General features: G+C 34.3%; 1 protein-coding gene across 10 annotated transcripts in view; it reads left to right on the top strand.

Annotated features, from left to right (window-relative positions):
• Positions 1 to 15,022, top strand: part of CDK12 (cyclin dependent kinase 12) — a 66,776-nt gene that overhangs the window by 14,412 nt on the left and 37,342 nt on the right. For all 10 annotated transcript variants that reach the window (XM_032457916.1, XM_032457919.1, XM_032457914.1 and 7 more), the window contains exons 6-11: positions 2,331 to 2,520; positions 7,330 to 7,386; positions 7,768 to 7,869; positions 12,933 to 13,010; positions 14,172 to 14,288; positions 14,766 to 14,897. In XM_032457916.1, the coding sequence (XP_032313807.1) occupies positions 2,331 to 2,520; positions 7,330 to 7,386; positions 7,768 to 7,869; positions 12,933 to 13,010; positions 14,172 to 14,288; positions 14,766 to 14,897 (676 nt within the window). The remainder of the gene's footprint in view (positions 1 to 2,330; positions 2,521 to 7,329; positions 7,387 to 7,767; positions 7,870 to 12,932; positions 13,011 to 14,171; positions 14,289 to 14,765; positions 14,898 to 15,022) is intronic.

Here is a 15,022-nt window from a genome sequence, read left to right on the forward strand (position 1 = left end):
TATATGCATCCATATATTTACAGTTTTGTACTTACACAGTTTAGAATCCGAAGCAGGTATTTCTAAGAATAGTCTTCTTCAGGTCATTTAGTAGTTTGTTTTCCTGGATTTGTAACTTTTGTCTCTGTTTGGGGGATAAATTAGTCATTGTTTCCATACTTACGTTTGAAGTAGTCTATATATGACATCCAGCCTACTTTTATTAAAATAAATCTGAAGGTTTAAAGATGGGCAACTGTGAAGAGATGGCATCTGTGAATACACACTGGGGTGTTGAGAGAATATGATTGGAATACATAAAATTAGGAAGGTAATGGATGAAGTTAAGCTGGACTTCTTTAAAGAACCTCAAAAGCCTCAAAGATGTTAGCACTAGGGGAGTAGTACCTTTTGAGTCTGTAAAAGTAGTTTTAAAGAAAATAAAAGGAAATTATGTTTATGTAACTATTTAGATAAATTTATGAGATTTAGATGAGAATAGATTTAAGTATACCAGGTGTATTTCTGAATGTTTTTAAATTTTTTCTGATTATAAATAACTGTACAGTGTGTAGTTAGTTTCTATAAGGATGCACAAGAAAATATTAATTGGTTGCTTCTGGAGAGGGGCATGCTTTCATCTATGCCATTCTATACTTTTTAAATAATTTAGCAGGTACTGTTTAAGTTCTTTTTTTTTTAAATTCATAAAATAATGAATGAATGGATGTGATGCATGCCCATTGTGGAAAAATTGAAAATACAGAAGAGTAAGAAAAAGAAAATGTCAATCACTTCTCTCCCACCCCTTCCCAGTATACCACCATCCATAAAAAATCACTATTGTATTAGAGTTTTGGCATATTTCTTTCTAGTACTATATGTATGTATTATATTTATTTTAATATAACTGAGAGCAAGGCATATTTAGTGTTTTATAACTTGTCATAAGCAATTTCCCATATCATTAACATGTTTTAATGACTGTGCATAAAAATAGATGAATCCAAGTTTATTTCACCTGTCCTTATTGAGCAGTTGCCAGTTTTAAAAAAAAATAGCACCGCCTTGAGCATCTTTGTACATAAATTTTTGCATTTTGATTGATTTCTTAATATAGTTTCCTAGAAGTAGAATTATTAGGTCAAAGGAATTTTCATATTTAATGTTAGATTGTTTTTTAGAAAGATAATAATTTATGTCCCATCAGTGAGTGCCCATCTCACTTTATCCTCCCTATCGTTGAGTTAATTTTTTTAAAGATTGTCATCTTATCTGTTAGGTGAAGTATGAATGCTATCATTATTTTGGATTGCATTCTACATTCTGAGTTTTTCCTCATGTTTATCAGTTTTACTTAATTTTCTCTTTTTTGAGTTATCCCTTTGTGTCTTTTGTCTACTCATCTTTTGCAGTTTCAGTGTTTTCTTATTAAGTTGTATGAAGTCTTAGCTAAAGCTAAGATATTCCTTTACTGCAGTGCTTACGTTTTAGGACCTCTTTAAATATCATACGGATCCACTCTTCAAAAACATACATTTAAAATGTTGCATACGCATATGTTTAAAATGTTGTATGTTATTTCAGAGAGCTCAGAGAGTCCTTGAAGTCCCCTTAGATTAAGAATCCTTGATTTTATGCTACTGAGAGAAGAATTCTAGACTGGATAAATCATTGTCTAACTAGGTCTAGTATTTCTTATATTGTAATATTTGCCTCTATCATGCACCTTGCCTAAAGTCAAAAGATATTGTGGATTTCAAATCTTTCATAATTCTTTTAGCCTTTTATCTGCTTTTAAATTGAGGGAATTAGATGCTTCATCTTTCTTTCAATTCTTAAATACTATAAATTTCATTAGTAATTTATACTGAATATACCCTTGGCATATTATGTGAGTGCTGTTTACTAGGGTAAAGACTTCTACAAAAGAAGTCTTTGAAAATATGTAACAAATGGGCATGGTTGTGTGTGTGTGTTACAAATAAAACTTTATTTACAGCAATAGACAGCAGACTACATTCAGCCCAAGGGTCTGTAATTTGCCAATTGACTTAGATCATGAAAGACCGGTAATACAACCTAATTGGGGCAGTTGTCCCCCTCAAGAAGTAAGTAGTCAGAGTGCTGGACTATGAGTCAGAAGATTAATTCAAATAGTAGTTCTGTAATTTATTATTAGAATGGGCAAGTTTTTCAACTGCTTGAATTTCAGTTTCTTCATGTATAAAATAAAGTGTTTTTTTTCCAGAGAGTTTGTGGTCAATTCCAAAATTATATTAAAATTTGAGTCATTGTCATTTCAGCATCCTTTTTCTTTTGTTTTTAATTTTTTCTTTCATCTTACATAGGTGCCTTTTACCTTGTTTTTGAGTATATGGACCATGACTTAATGGGACTGTTGGAATCTGGTTTGGTGCACTTTTCTGAGGACCATATCAAGTCATTCATGAAACAGCTAATGGAAGGATTGGATTACTGTCACAAAAAGAATTTCCTGCATCGGGATATTAAGTGTTCTAACATTCTGCTGAACAACAGGTAACATAATAACCATATGAGGTTAAACATTTTCTCCCTCTTTTCTGACCTCTTTAGTTTCAGCTAGTTAATTGGGGTTATTGGTAGACCCAGTAATGTAGTTTTTTGCATTTACGTGCACCTGATGTCTGTACCTTAGGAACAACTTGTGACAGGGCGTACTCTGATCAGCAGAGTCTTCAGACTCAGTATTGGTAAGGAACTAACAGAGACAGGATTGTAAAGGTTTTTTTAATTGCAGACATTTTAGGGAATCATTTATGTCCTACAGGAATGTTTAGAGAGCTTTTGCCATAGTTAGTAAATAACACTTTTGTGGTCTTATGCAGATTCAAATGCACATTGAGTTCTTAATGAAATTCTCCATTGTTTAGTGGGGAGAAACATACCTGCTCTTTTAGCCACTCTTAAGACTTTCTCAGTTATTGAATTGCAGACTAAACAGGTATAGTTGGTGACTGACCTTTCTGCCCAGCACTTACTTCTGGGTTTTAATAGTGTAGATGACAGACAGGAATTTGGTGAAGAACGGTGTTAATTCTTCAAAAGTTTGTATCATCTAGTTTCTCTCTGACTGTTTGCCTAAATTGCATTCGTGATAGCCATTGTGTTAAACACACTAGTCTTTGGTAGTAGCCATACCTAATTGAGGAATAAAAAGCAAGTCTGGTACCACTGAAATAATAAGGCCAGTGTTTGGTTCTTTAGGTGATTGGGCTGTTTACAGCCGTCTTTGTCTGATGCACCCATTGTTTTAAACATTTCTGTTCAATTCTATTTAACAGACGTCTACATCCGAATATGGAATGATTGTGACATATTTTCTGTCTTTGTGGGGTGGGATGACCAACTCTACAGGACTGTCCTGGTTTTAGCACAAAAAATCCCGTATGGGGTGATTGGTCCCTGGAGAGTTTAGAGTTTAGTAGAGAAGCTAAACAAATAAATTGCTCAATTCAATAAACATTTATTAAGCTTTTTTTTTTCTTGAATTTGGGAGCATCTGGGAATGTGCAGTCTTTTTTTTTAATTATTTTATTTTATTTGGGGCAGGGCAGGGAGGCAATTAGATTCATTTATTTATTTATTTTTAGAGGAGGTAGTAGGGAACCCAGGACCTCATGCATACTAAGCATGCACTCTACCACTTGGGCTATCCCCCCTGGGAATGTGCAATCTTGAGGAATGTATAGGAACTTATCACAAAGACTGACAAAAGATGGTTACATTTCTAGGCAAAAGAGATTGCATGGACAAAAGCACATAAATGTGAAAATAACATAGCATGTTATGTCTGGAAAACTGTAAACAAGTCAGTATTGCTAGGGCAAGAAGAGTGAAGCACCTAATGGCAAGAGATGACACTGGACAGTTGCAAAGAGCCAATTTAAAGATCTTGTATATCTCACTAAGGAGCTTAAACTTTATCTACAGGTGACAGCCATTTAAAGGTGCTGGTTTTGTTAATTTTTTGTTTTTAAATGATACAATTAATTCGTTATTTCAAATTATATTTGTATATATATTTGTACTTAAATACCTTTATGAGATAATACATGATATGAAAAGATTCCTTTCTGTCACTATCTCTTTGACCCATAATTCTCATTAAAGCTGGACTTGGTTAATCTATGTCCACAGTAATAATGCTCCAAGGACTTAGTAATGATGGCTATCATCTTGCAGCTTTCTGGACTGTAGTATTAATATACTTTCCTGTTTTCCTTTTGCTCCTCTATCAGGGTATGTCTCAGGCCAGGGAATAACTACAGTCCTGCTTGGTATCCTTTCGGATGGGTCAGGCCCCTCTCTGTCCCTGACTTCCCATATTCAGCAAGTTGATGAGGTTCTAGACTAACCTTAATTTCTTTCTCAGGTTGCTAAGTAGGATGCAAGAGTCTCATGGTCTAGTCTAATCCACCCAGCCTCTGCTCTTGCCCATTTAGTTCTGTTTACACAGAGACTTCTTGGTGAGATGACCTAGAGAGAATGGTAAGGAGTCCTCAGCCAGACAACGAAGAGAAAGCAGTTGATGAGAGGGAGGAGAGCAGGGTTGGGCTCCATGATGTTCATTATATATTAATGACACAAGTAGAAATGAGGCCAGATCATTTTAGATAGAGGAGAGAGACAATTAATCTTCTGTTTTAGAAAAGTCACTCTAAATGGGCGCTATATGGGGTATAGATTGGAGGCAGGGAGACCTATAAAGAATACTGTAAGAAATGGTCAGTTCTTGAACTTATCAAGGCATTGCAAGTAGAGATGGACAGGATGGACTTGATAGGTCAATAGACTTTGGTGAGTGAATGAATGGTGGGGAATGTATAAAAGTACTTTGAGATAACTTGCAGATATCTGACTTGAGAACTATCTAGGTAGGTGGCACAATGGTCAATGTTGAGAATACAGAAGGAAGAGCAGGCTGGGTGGGAAGAAGAGTAAATTCCTTTTGCATATGTCTGTTGTGTAGCCAGGGTAGTAATATCAAATAGGCATATGGTCACATGGGAGTTCAAAGCTAGCAATGTAGATTCAAGAGTTACGGAGCATAGAAAAGATGTGAGAAAATAGAATCTGAGGGAATGGTCAAACAGGAAGGAAATAAGGAAATACCATGAATGCAAATGGGCAGGTTTAAGAAATGAGTGGTCATAGGTGTCAGATGATGCAAATATATTTTAAGACCCAAGGATAGAATCTGAAAATTAAAAGGTCAGTGGTGACAGTGTAGGGTGAATGGGTGGGTAGCACTGTTAATGGCAAGGTGATTGTAGGTGTCACTTTAATTCTTTGTTTTTATTAATTTTTTATTATGGATGCAGAGGTTTGAACATGTTTAAATTCTAAGGGAAATAGAGAGGGAGGTAAAGATTCAGGAAAGAACCAAAGTGATTTAAAGCAACAAGGTTCTAGAGGAGATGGGGTTAAGGCCACAGGTAGTAGTACCGATTATCCTTGAACAGGAAAAGAGATTGACACACTTTTTCGGTAATTGAAGGGAAAGAAGAAAGATTATAGGTGCAAATAAGTTTATAGGTAGAAGAATGTCAAATAGCTCCCACCTGATGGCTTCTTTTGTTTCCAACAAAGGTCATTTACTGAGAGTGAGAGGGGAGGGGATGGATTAGGAAATATGCTAGGTGCTGGTGATGTTTAGTTCTAGCCTGATTTTCCGTGACCATATATCTATTGCCATTTTAACTTTCAGTCCTACCATGGTGGGACTTGCCTTGAGTCTTGGGATCAATGTAAGGATGCCAAGAAATTTGAGGAACCCTTTTTGTCTCAATATAGGGCTCAAGTCAGCTATTCCTTTCTTTTTTGCTTTTCTCAGAATTTGCTTATAAATTGAACTTAAAATGTAATAAGGTGTGGGACAAATGGGTAAGTTACCTGTAATCTTTACTAGGAACTATAAGGGTTGATTTAATGTAAAATCTTGTTGCTAATAGTTGCCTTGTTTTTAATACTCTGTCCCATTGCTCAGACTTTGAGGAGCACTTCCTAGAATAGCCTTTTTTTCCATCTGTCTCACTTTTCTGCTTGATCTGAGCTATCTAGGCACATGAGATATCCCTAGTCCCTTAAAAAAGGTAAACTGACTTTTCATTCCCTAGGAGGTAACATACGCTGTAAATGTGAATGAATAGGCTTAAAATTTAGATAAATGTGATTAATCCAAAATAATTAAAAATGTTTTTTAAATAGTTACCCAACATTTTGTGTTGCATTTTTTTTTGAAATATTACTTGATATCACTGTCACAGACAAAATACTTAAGAGTGAAACATGGATGTGATCCCTTTAAGGGAATGGTTCTCAAAGTGTGGGTCGCAGATCAACACCATTGGTATCACCTGTGAGCTTGTTCGAACTAAAAATTCATGGACCATGACCTACTAAATCAGCTTCTCTGGGAATGGGGCCCAGGAAATGTTTAATACGTTTTTTCAGGTGATTCTTGTTCCATATTAAAGTTTGAGAACCCCTGTAAGGTCTTAATTCTGTGTCTTTATGGTGTGGGAAGTGATGGCAGCATGCTGGTAGAAGGAGCCTCATTCATCATAAAAATTGTTTGGTCAGATTAAAGATTATTCTGTTTGGAAAAATCTGTTATAGCCATAGTATTGTGGCAGTTTACTATCTATTATGAAAAATGTCAAGTTATAAGGAAAAATTGAGACACTAATGTAATTAATAATGCATATACAATTAACATTTTACTGTATTTGTGTCCTTTTTATTTTTCTGCGTGACTTATTTTAAAGTAAATTACAGACATCATTACATTTGATCCTAAGTACTCTGACAAAAATAATTATTACCTATTATCTTCTAACATGCAGTCCATATTTTGTATTTTTTCAATTATGTCAAAAATGTCTTCTGTATAGCTAATTTGTTCATACCGCAATCAGTCAAGGATTATGAATTGGGTTTAGTTGTTAGGCCTCTTAAATCTCTTTTAAATCTAGAACAAGCCATTCTTTTTGCCCCAACAGTAAGTATTTAATCTACCATATTCTAGTCACTGTTGATTGCCAAAAAAATAAAAGAAATACTTAGTTAAAGAGTCAAATCCAAAAATATAGTATTAGCCCCCTCCAAAAAAACCCTAAGGCTTTATAAACTAGAGTAGTCAAAGACGTATTCTGAGAGAGTGACCATTAAGAGTAGAACTAAAAGAGCAGAGGTTAAAATTCATATTTGTAATTACTTTAACTCCTAAATTAGCACTTGACTTTTTAGATGTAATTTGGAGGCTGCTGCTATTATTTATGGAAACAATTATTTTTTGTTTTACAGTGGGCAGATCAAACTAGCAGATTTTGGACTTGCTCGTCTCTATAATTCTGAAGAGAGGTGAGTCATTCATAGAAACTACATGTGAGAAATAGGAAAGAATTTTTTAAATTCTTGGATATGCTTATATTCTGCAAGTTGCAATAACTGTCAGAATTCCCTAATTTTCTTAATTTGTTACCCACCTGGATTTTAGACAGTAGATTCTATCTAAATTCTTGAATCCACCTTAGACTGAAATAAATCAATCCAAATTGGAATAGGAGTTATTTTTTCATCAACTACTTCTGTCTAGTTTACTTTTAACTGCTAGGTTGCTGTGGAGCTGTTTTGGTGATCCCATCTTCAATTGGCAGCTATTTTAATTTGCATTTAATTGTACAAGTATTTTTCATAAGAAGCCATTGCAAATTTATGTCATGGTTATGTTTTACATTTCAGCCGCCCTTATACAAACAAAGTCATTACCCTGTGGTACCGACCTCCAGAACTTCTGCTGGGAGAAGAGCGATACACACCAGCAATAGATGTTTGGAGCTGTGGGTAAGGCTTTTTTCACCTTTTCTTTTGTCTGTAATTCACATAGTACTGAACTTGTATCCTTTTTTATCTCTACATTGGTTTTGGCAGCTTTTCTTTAAATTCAGAAGGATAGGGAAAAACTTTTAGCCAGATTTCAAAAAAAAAAAAACTTAAATATTTCTTAATGTCAGAAACAGTCTTTTTCTTTTTCACATTTCCCTAATTGTCTTTTTTTTTTTTTTAAGCTTACTTTGAATTTAGATCCAAATACATTCAAATAAGGTCCATAGATTACAATGGATTATCTCAAGTCTTAATTATAGATTCTCCTTCCATCTTTCTTGGGTTTTTTTTTTTTTTTAGGAGAAACTGGGTCGTTTGCCCTATAGAGTTTCCTACAATCTGGATTTTGCTGATTGCATCCGCATGGTGATTTTTTAACATAGTTCTCTATTCCTTTTATTTCCTATGGATTGTAGATGAATTCAGGTTTGGTTCCCAACCATCCCCTGCCCCTAAAACTACTTTACAGGTGGTTTTGAGTACTTCTGATGGATCATGTAGTCACTGGTACATCCAGGTTGGGGGTATGAAGCAGTGGGAGCCTCTGCCCAGAGTACAGGCAATAACTGGGTGCATTATCTATTTTTTTTTTTTTTTGCAATGTTATTAGCTATTAATGGTCTCTACATCCATTAATTCACTTGTGGTTGTTTTGTGATATGATATTCTAATAATATTATTCTTTTTTGGAATAAAGATAACTTACCTATTTGACTAACCCTAGGTACAAATGATGTAGACAAGTTTTAATTAAAGGTTTAATTTTCATTTTATTTACCAATTTTTGAAATAGTGAGGGTTCCTAGTATCAGAGAGAGGTTATTTTGGGTTTGTTTTTTAGTTTCATTATGCACCCATGGATTTAAACATACTTGATGGTTTTAATCCATTTAGTTATCATCCTTATTCTTCTTCAAACTGTCCAGTCTTTGGCCAGTGGAAGTTTATTCAGGTTAATTATTTGTACCTTTTGACTTGACCATAGTGGTCTTTGATAGCCTTCATTGATTTCTGATTCCAGACTCATCCTGTTCATTTCCTACCCCAGACCTGGAACCGGCCATTTCTCTAAGGAGCCTTAGTTTCTTTTAGTAGAAAATGGTATTTATAGACCACAGTTTGTATGTTAGAGGCATAGACATTTTAAATGGCATGTTAGTTAATTGTTTCTTATGCTGTATGATTTGTGATGCACACTAACCTGGACCTTTACACTTTAGGATTCTGACATACATACTTACCAGTGGAGCATATCACTTTTCCCTTTCTTTCTCTCCTCTATTAATGTCATTCTTTAAAAGAAGCACTACAGGAGGGAGGAAGGTATAACTCAGAGGAAGGTATAACTCAGTAGAGTGCATGCTTAGTATGCACGAGGTCCTGGGTTCAATCCCCAGTACCTCTGTTAAACAAATAAACCTAGTTACCCTCCCCCCCAAAAAAACCACACAATAAAGTAAAGGAGAACTCTGCTAAAAAATAATAATAATAATAAAATCAATCAATAAAAGAAGCAGTACAGGGATTTTGTTTCAAAATTCAAAAGGGTGATGGAGAAAGAGAGCATGATTTCTGTGGTAGCCTACCTAATTCAAATGAAGCTTTAGTTAAATTTTACTGACTCAAGCTGGGCGTTTTTGTGTTCTGGACTATTTGCTTTAACAGTATTAGCATTTAAATTGTCACAACTAGGCTCTAAAGTTAACGCCCCATTAAGATGCACAAGGAAAGTTCATAGCTCTGTTGGTACTATTTCTGTCTGTGCAACCTGCCACCTCAGTGTAGTAGCAAAGTGTTTAGTATATAATGTCTTCCCCACCAAAGGACTGGAAACTGAAATAAAAGAAAACACAAAAACACAATTGGAAATTAAAAAGTACAGAAAATTAAAATTTCTTTAAAACTCAATGACTCATTGAATTGAGATTTTGCTTGACATTTGATAATCCATGGTAGTCTTTCTGAAGATATTTTTGTAGGATGTTTCTGACAGAATTGTTGATGGAGCAGTTCAGTTTGAAAATTGGGAGAAACCAGAAAGACTAGTACAATAAATTATACCTAGGTCTGGAAACTCAGCTGAGTTTATTCTTTCTGCATATCTTATGTTACCAGTTGTGTTAACACTGTATTTGGAATTTGATTTGGCAGTTAATATTAGAAACAGTATTAAATTTTACTTTTACTTTTACTTTACAACATTGTAAAATGACTGTAATTCAATAAAAAATGTTTAAAAAAATAAATAATAAAATAATAAAAAAATTTACTTTTACTTTTCTAGCTCTGGATAAGATTTGTGAGAATACTGAAAGTAGAATTTGTTATTTGAGGTTAACAAATGTTATAAGAAAGGTGCTAATAACTTTAAAAACTAGATTTGTTTTGCTCTCTCAATTTTTGTCAAGCTAAAGAATTTCAAAGTTAAACTATATACAGTCATCCCTCTGTATCCACGGGGTGATTGGTTCCAGGAGCCCCTGCATCCAAAATCTGGGGATTCTCAAGTCCATTATACAAAAATAGTGTAGTGTTTGCATGTAATCTAACACACCCTCCCACATGTCCTCTAGTGTACTTTTAATCATCTCTTATTACTTATAATACCTAATTCAATGTAAATGCTACGTAAGTAGTTGTAAATACAACGTAAATCCTGTGTAAATAGTTGCCAGTGTGGTAAATTTTAAGTTTTGCCTTTTGGAACTTTCTGGAATTTTTTTTCTGAATATTTTCAATTCATGGCTGGCTAAATCTGTGGATACAGAACCTACGGATACAGAATGATGAGTATAAACGTTGGTTTGGGGAGCATTTGTAAATAAATCTCATTTCAAAGCACAGACAAGAGAAGAGTTTCCATAGTCCATTTTTTTCTTTCCCTATTTGTTAAAAAAGGAAGGACTTCAGACACACAAAAAAGTACAGAATATTCATATAATTTTTAAATTTATTTTGAAATAATTTCAAATGTACAGAAAAGGTAGTAGAATAGTACAAAGAACTTTAATATAGCCTTTATGCAAATTCACTAATTTTTTTTTATTTTTCAATTGAGGTTTACAATAAACTGTCTATTTAAAGTGTGTAATTTAAATTTTGACATATTGTATATACCATTGAAATCATCACCACAACCAAGATAATGGTCCCCTCCAAAAGTTGCCATGTGTACCTTTGTAATCCCTCTCTCCTGTCCACACCATACCACTCCAGGCAACCACTGTTGTGCTGTCTATCACTATAGACTGATTTTCATTTCTAGAATTTTATGTAAATGGAATCATACTGTATATACTCTGTTTTCCTCTGGCATGTTTTACTCAGCATAATTATTTTGAGATCATTCACGTTAGATCCACTAATTTTTAACACCTTGCCACGTTTGCTTTTACATTCATGTGTGTGTATATTATATGATATGTGTATATATAATATATGTGTACATATGTAATACAATATACAGTATGCACATAGATTAAAATGTTTGTGTTTATATATACATACACCATATTTTTTTCCAGAACTATTTGAAAGTAGTTATGTATATCATGCTCCTTTCCCTCTTAATAGTTAATGTACGTTTCCTAAGAACAAAGATCCTCTTTAATATAATCACAGTATAATTATCAAATTCAGGAGATTTAACATTGATACACTATATTTAATAGAGTACTTTAACCTATATTTCATACTGTAATTTTGTCAGTACCCTCATCATGTCCTAGAAACAATACCTCACCCAATAGAGCATGCAATATACTCTAGTATCAAGTATCAAGTATTACATTTAGTTGTCAGTCTTTAATCTGGGACAGTTCCTTAGCCTTTATTTGTTTTGATTTTGGCTGGAATATTCCATAAGTGTTCTTTTTAAAGTATAGTTGATTTACAGTATTTCAGTTTCAGGGGTACAACATAGTGATTCAGAATTTTTGTAGATTATACTCCATTTAAGGTTATTATAAAAGATTGACTATATTCCCTGTGCTATAAAATGTATCCTTGTAGCTTATGTATTTTATGCATAGTAGTTTGTACTGCTTAATCCTCTACCCCTATTTCACCTCTCCCATCTTCCCTCTCCCCTCTGGCAACCACTAGTTTTTTCTCTTTATCTATGAGTCTGGTCTGTTTCTGTTTTGTTATATTCATTTGTTTTATTTTTTAGATTCCACATATAAGTGATAACATTACAGTATTTGTCTTTCTCTGCCTGACTTATTTCACTAAGCATAATACCCTCTAGGTCCATTCATGTTGTTGCAAGTGGCAGAATTTATGGTCTTTTTTTTTTTAATTTCATAAGTGTTCTTTTTAAGGTATCACATTTGTACTTACATGAACCCTGTTTGCCTCTTATGATGATGTTAATTTTGGTCACTTGTTTAAAATGTTGTCTTTTCTCCTCACTTAAATAGTTACCAGTTTTCCTCTGTAATTAGTAATTTGTGGAGCGATATTTGGAGACTATGTAAATATGCCAGTATAGCTTTTAAAGGCCTTTTTTTAAATGGTTAAGTTTGTTTCAGCATAATATATTTGAAAGTCCTGTTGAAACTGATCCTGGATGATGACAATAAACTTTTCTTTACAAATACATTGCCAAGAAGGCTGTAATATAATGCACATTCTGTAGAGCAGATGAATGAAAAAAGCTAATAGTCTCTTTATTGGAACTGCTGAACATCTTTGTAAAATTGAAGTGTGGGTTTTTTTAGTATTTAATTATTTCCTTAATTTACAGTGGAATTGATAGAAAAGGACTCTTGACTCCTTTCCTCAGCTTATAGGCTGTCCTTAATAGGTAGCAAGAGTTTGATCTACCAGCACATTTAAATCCTTTATACTATTTCCACTGCAGGAAATATTTTCTTTTATGAAACTCAGGCAGTGAGTTTTGGAGCTTATTTAAAACATGGTATACCACACATCCTGATATACTGTAAAAGTTTATTGAGACACACTTTAATTTGACTCCAGGGATTTCTCTCCTGACCTCTCAATTTTACTCTTTCTAGATGCATCCTTGGGGAACTGTTCACAAAGAAGCCTATTTTTCAAGCCAATCTGGAACTGGCTCAGCTAGAACTGATCAGGTACATCTATGCATGTGCTCTGAGTGCCCAGGTGAGATAGGTAATCTTGTCCTCTAATTTCTAACACTTCAATCATTCTACTAAATGATTTTATGCTCCTTATGTCCAAGTAAGTTTCTCTTCACTCAGTCAGGTTTATCATATATTTTGTCATGGGCTATATATGGAAAGAAGTTGTATTCCACCTACTTCTTAGGTCTTTCTTTGCATATTTTTTATTAGTTCTTCATATAAAAGCATGCCACTTTCAGGGGGAGGGCATAGGTCAGTAGGTAGAATGCATGCCTGGCATATGTGAGGTTCTGGGTTCAACCCCTACTACTGTCATTTAAAAAAATTTTTTTAAATAAATAAATAAATACAACCTAATTAACTCCCCCCTCCAAAATATTTTTAAAGAAAATTTTTTTAAAAAGCATGCTGTTTCAGGATAGCTGTTCTGTTCTTTCTTGGGTTAGATTAAGATCAAATTTATTCAGCCTGTCTATAACAAATTCCTTTCTCTGTCAAACTTCAGGATTCAGATATAAATAAGATAGGTCTCTGCCTTCAAAGAGCTCAGAGTTTAGTAAGTGATATAGCATGTAAACATATTTATAAAAGAGCCTATAATAGAGGATTTGGGGAAGGTCTGGGGTTGGGATGGAATTGGGTTTTGTTTTGTTTTCAATATGGTTAAAGGGAAGAATACAACAGGCTAATGTAGACTTTTTAAAAGGTGGTATATAGCTCTGTTTACTATGCGGTAAACTCAGTTTTTCATCAGAATTCTAGTCTTAGGCTCTCTTCTGCCAGTTTTCCCTTTAGGACATTATAGGACTAGCTGAACTCTTTGAAATTAATGCTAATTAATCAGAACAAAATTGATAATGAACACCTTTGTGGAAGATTAAAAACATGTTTCGCAAAACCAAATATATGGATCATTTTGGACTACTGTGCCACTATTTTCTCTTCACTATCTTGTAACCATTCTTTCTGTCCTATTCCTTCCATCCTTACAGCAGTGAGGTCAGGTTTTACCTTTCTGCATGCCTTCTAATTTAATAAGTCAAGATTCCCTAGACCTCAGAAGGTAAATAATTTCTGCTTCTAGAATCTCTGGTCTTTATGATGCTGATTCACTCACTTCCTTGTTCTTACTTTTTGCTTTGTTTTCAGTCGACTCTGTGGTAGCCCTTGTCCAGCTGTGTGGCCTGATGTTATCAAGCTGCCCTACTTCAATACAATGAAACCGAAGAAGCAATATAGAAGGCGCCTACGAGAAGAATTCTCTTTGTGAGTTTGACAAATATGTACATCTAATTTCTGTGTTTGGCTATTGTTAGGCTTGACTTTTTCCTGTCATAGGGAGTTAATACTGTTCCAATTTATTATGACAGCACATCATAGGAAAACACTTTATTTTTGAGCAGTGTGAGTTTTATCATAGCCCTTTTGTAATTTTCTCTTACGAAGGCTTTAGATGATAGAAAACCATTTTATTTTGAACAATGTATGTGTTTTCTCATAGTCTTTTTGATCTTCCTAAGACAAAAAGAGAATGAAATGGCTGGCTTCTTGTTTTCTATCTGTATTTTTTTTGCATTTTTAAAATCTTGTGTAGAAGCAAATTTGCTTGCTTGTTTAGCCAGGTTGCAACTCCCTTCCCATAGTTTTACATGGAGCTGGAAATTGAGAGACTTTGGACACAAGGTTACAGGTTTGAGCCTGTGGGTCATTGTGAACTTGTTCTTTCTCTCTTCCTTTCCACAGCATTCCTTCAGCAGCACTTGATTTACTGGACCACATGCTGACGCTAGATCCTAGCAAGCGTTGCACAGCTGAGCAGACCCTACAGAGTGACTTCCTTAAAGATGTTGAGCTCAGCAAAATGGATCCTCCAGAGTAAGTGCTGGTGGCCATGTAGTGACCCCAGACCTCCCCTAGGCCTCAGGATATGAGAAACTCAAAATAATAGGTTTTTTAAAAGGAAGTACAATGGCTAAGTACCAAATAGAGAGATGTCTTTG

Source organism: Camelus ferus, chromosome 16 (assembly GCF_009834535.1).
Source record: "Camelus ferus isolate YT-003-E chromosome 16, BCGSAC_Cfer_1.0, whole genome shotgun sequence".
Classification (NCBI taxonomy): domain Eukaryota; kingdom Metazoa; phylum Chordata; class Mammalia; order Artiodactyla; family Camelidae; genus Camelus; species Camelus ferus.